The sequence below is a fragment of the Colobus angolensis genome, unplaced genomic scaffold, assembly GCF_000951035.1.
Source record: "Colobus angolensis palliatus isolate OR3802 unplaced genomic scaffold, Cang.pa_1.0 Scaffold19, whole genome shotgun sequence".
NCBI lineage: Eukaryota > Metazoa > Chordata > Mammalia > Primates > Cercopithecidae > Colobus > Colobus angolensis.
The window spans coordinates 16373182-16374948 of NW_012115043.1; the positions used below are offsets into that span (position 1 = coordinate 16373182).

General features: G+C 39.4%; 1 protein-coding gene across 1 annotated transcript in view; it reads left to right on the top strand.

The window, feature by feature from the left end:
- DYX1C1 (dyslexia susceptibility 1 candidate 1) overlaps positions 1-1767 on the top strand; it is a 78502-nt gene that overhangs the window by 61525 nt on the left and 15210 nt on the right. Inside the window, exon 7 of the mRNA XM_011940572.1 lies at positions 621-774. Within this exon, the coding sequence (XP_011795962.1) occupies positions 621-774 (154 nt within the window). The remainder of the gene's footprint in view (positions 1-620; positions 775-1767) is intronic.

The following is a 1767-nucleotide window of genomic DNA, read 5'->3' on the forward strand; positions in this document are numbered from 1 at the left end:
AGACTCTGTCTCCAAAAAAAAAAAAAGAAAGGAATTTATTGTCTTATATAACTAAACAGCTAAAGGTGTTTTCTATTTCAAGTAAAGTTTGATCCAGCAGCTTAACTGTATCATGAAGGGCTCGGTTTCTTTCTGCCTTTTTATTCCTTTAGTATTTCCATAGTATCAGCTTTATTCTAATGCCAGCTCATCCCATGGTGTTAAAAATGGTCAGCAGCAATGTGGGCTATGTGACTTCTTCATTTATATCCAGCAGGGGGAGAAGTATGCCCAACTTTTCATTCTCCAACTTTGAAACCATCCCACAGGCTTCAGTCTAAATAGAACATTATAGGTCACACAAGCCCATCCCTGAGTCAATTACTGTAGCAAAAATAATGAAAATATGCCTACTGGCTTAAATTACTAATGTCTACCCTTGGAAGTGGGAGTGAGGTCCATTCCATTCAAATGACAGGCTGGTATATGTGAAAAGAGATGGATTCAGTGTAGCCAACAATGTTTACCCTAAAGAGAATGCAAAAAGAGGTAAGCCATCCTGTTTGTCAAATACAATTAGATATTATTTGTGTTTCTCTTTCAATGTTAAATTGTTTTTTTCTCTGTTTTTGTCTCATTAGCAAATTGTTTGCAACAGAAAACTATTTGGCAGCTATCAATGCATATAATTTAGCCATAAGACTAAATAATAAAATGCCACTATTGTATTTGAACCGGGCTGCTTGCCACCTAAAACTAAAAAACTTACACAAGGCTATTGAAGATTCTTCTAAGGTATGGATATGTATTTATGATATATGGTGCTTTAAATATATCCTTCTATTAATTGGTTTAAATGATTATCTTTTTCTGTTCAGTTGAAATAATTGAAATGCAAAGATTTTAAAAATTGTCTTTCTTATTGAATCTTTTTTTTTTAACTGATTTTTTACTAATGGACAAGGATCTGGTGTTTTTTTGTGACTTCTATGAATAGTTAGTTAGATTAAAGATCAGCTATTACTGGCCAGGCCTGGTGGCTCACACCTGTAATCCCAGCACTTTGGGAGGCCAAGGTGGGTCGATCATGAGGTCAGGAGATTGAGACCATCCTGGCCAACATGGTGAAACCCCATCTCTACTAAAATACAAAAAATTAGCTGGTGGTGGTGGTGCATGCCTGTCGTCCCAGCTACTTGGGAGGCTGAGGCAGGGGAGTCGCTTGAACCCGGGAGGTGGAGATTGCAGTGAGCCGAGATCATGCCACTGCACTCCAGCCTGGAGAGAGAGAGAGACTCCATCAAAAAAAAAAAAAAAAGAAACAAAAAAACTCCAGGGTTGCTGTATTGCCCTGGTGTATCACTTCAAGTTCACAAGGAAATTAGTAAATGTGTTTTTTGTTTTTTAGACCAGGTCTTGCTCTGTCACCCAGGCTGGAGTGCAGTAGTAAGATGACAACTCACTGCTGCAGCTTTGACCTCCTAATCTCAAGCGATCCTCCCACCTCAGCTTCCCAAGTAGCTGGGATTATAGGCACACAACCACCACACCCAGCTAAGTTTTGTATTTTTTTTTTTTTGATAGAAACGAGGTCTCCCTATGTTGCTCAGGTTGGTCTTGAACTCCTGGGTTCAACGGCTGCTACAACCTTGGCCTCCCAAAGTGCTGGAATTACAGGCATGAGCCATTGTACCCAGCTGGAAATTAGTAAATGGTGGTCAGTTGTGTTTACCCCTTTCCTTTCCCCTTTCCTTTCTTTTTTCTTTCCTTCTCCTTCCTTCCTTCCTT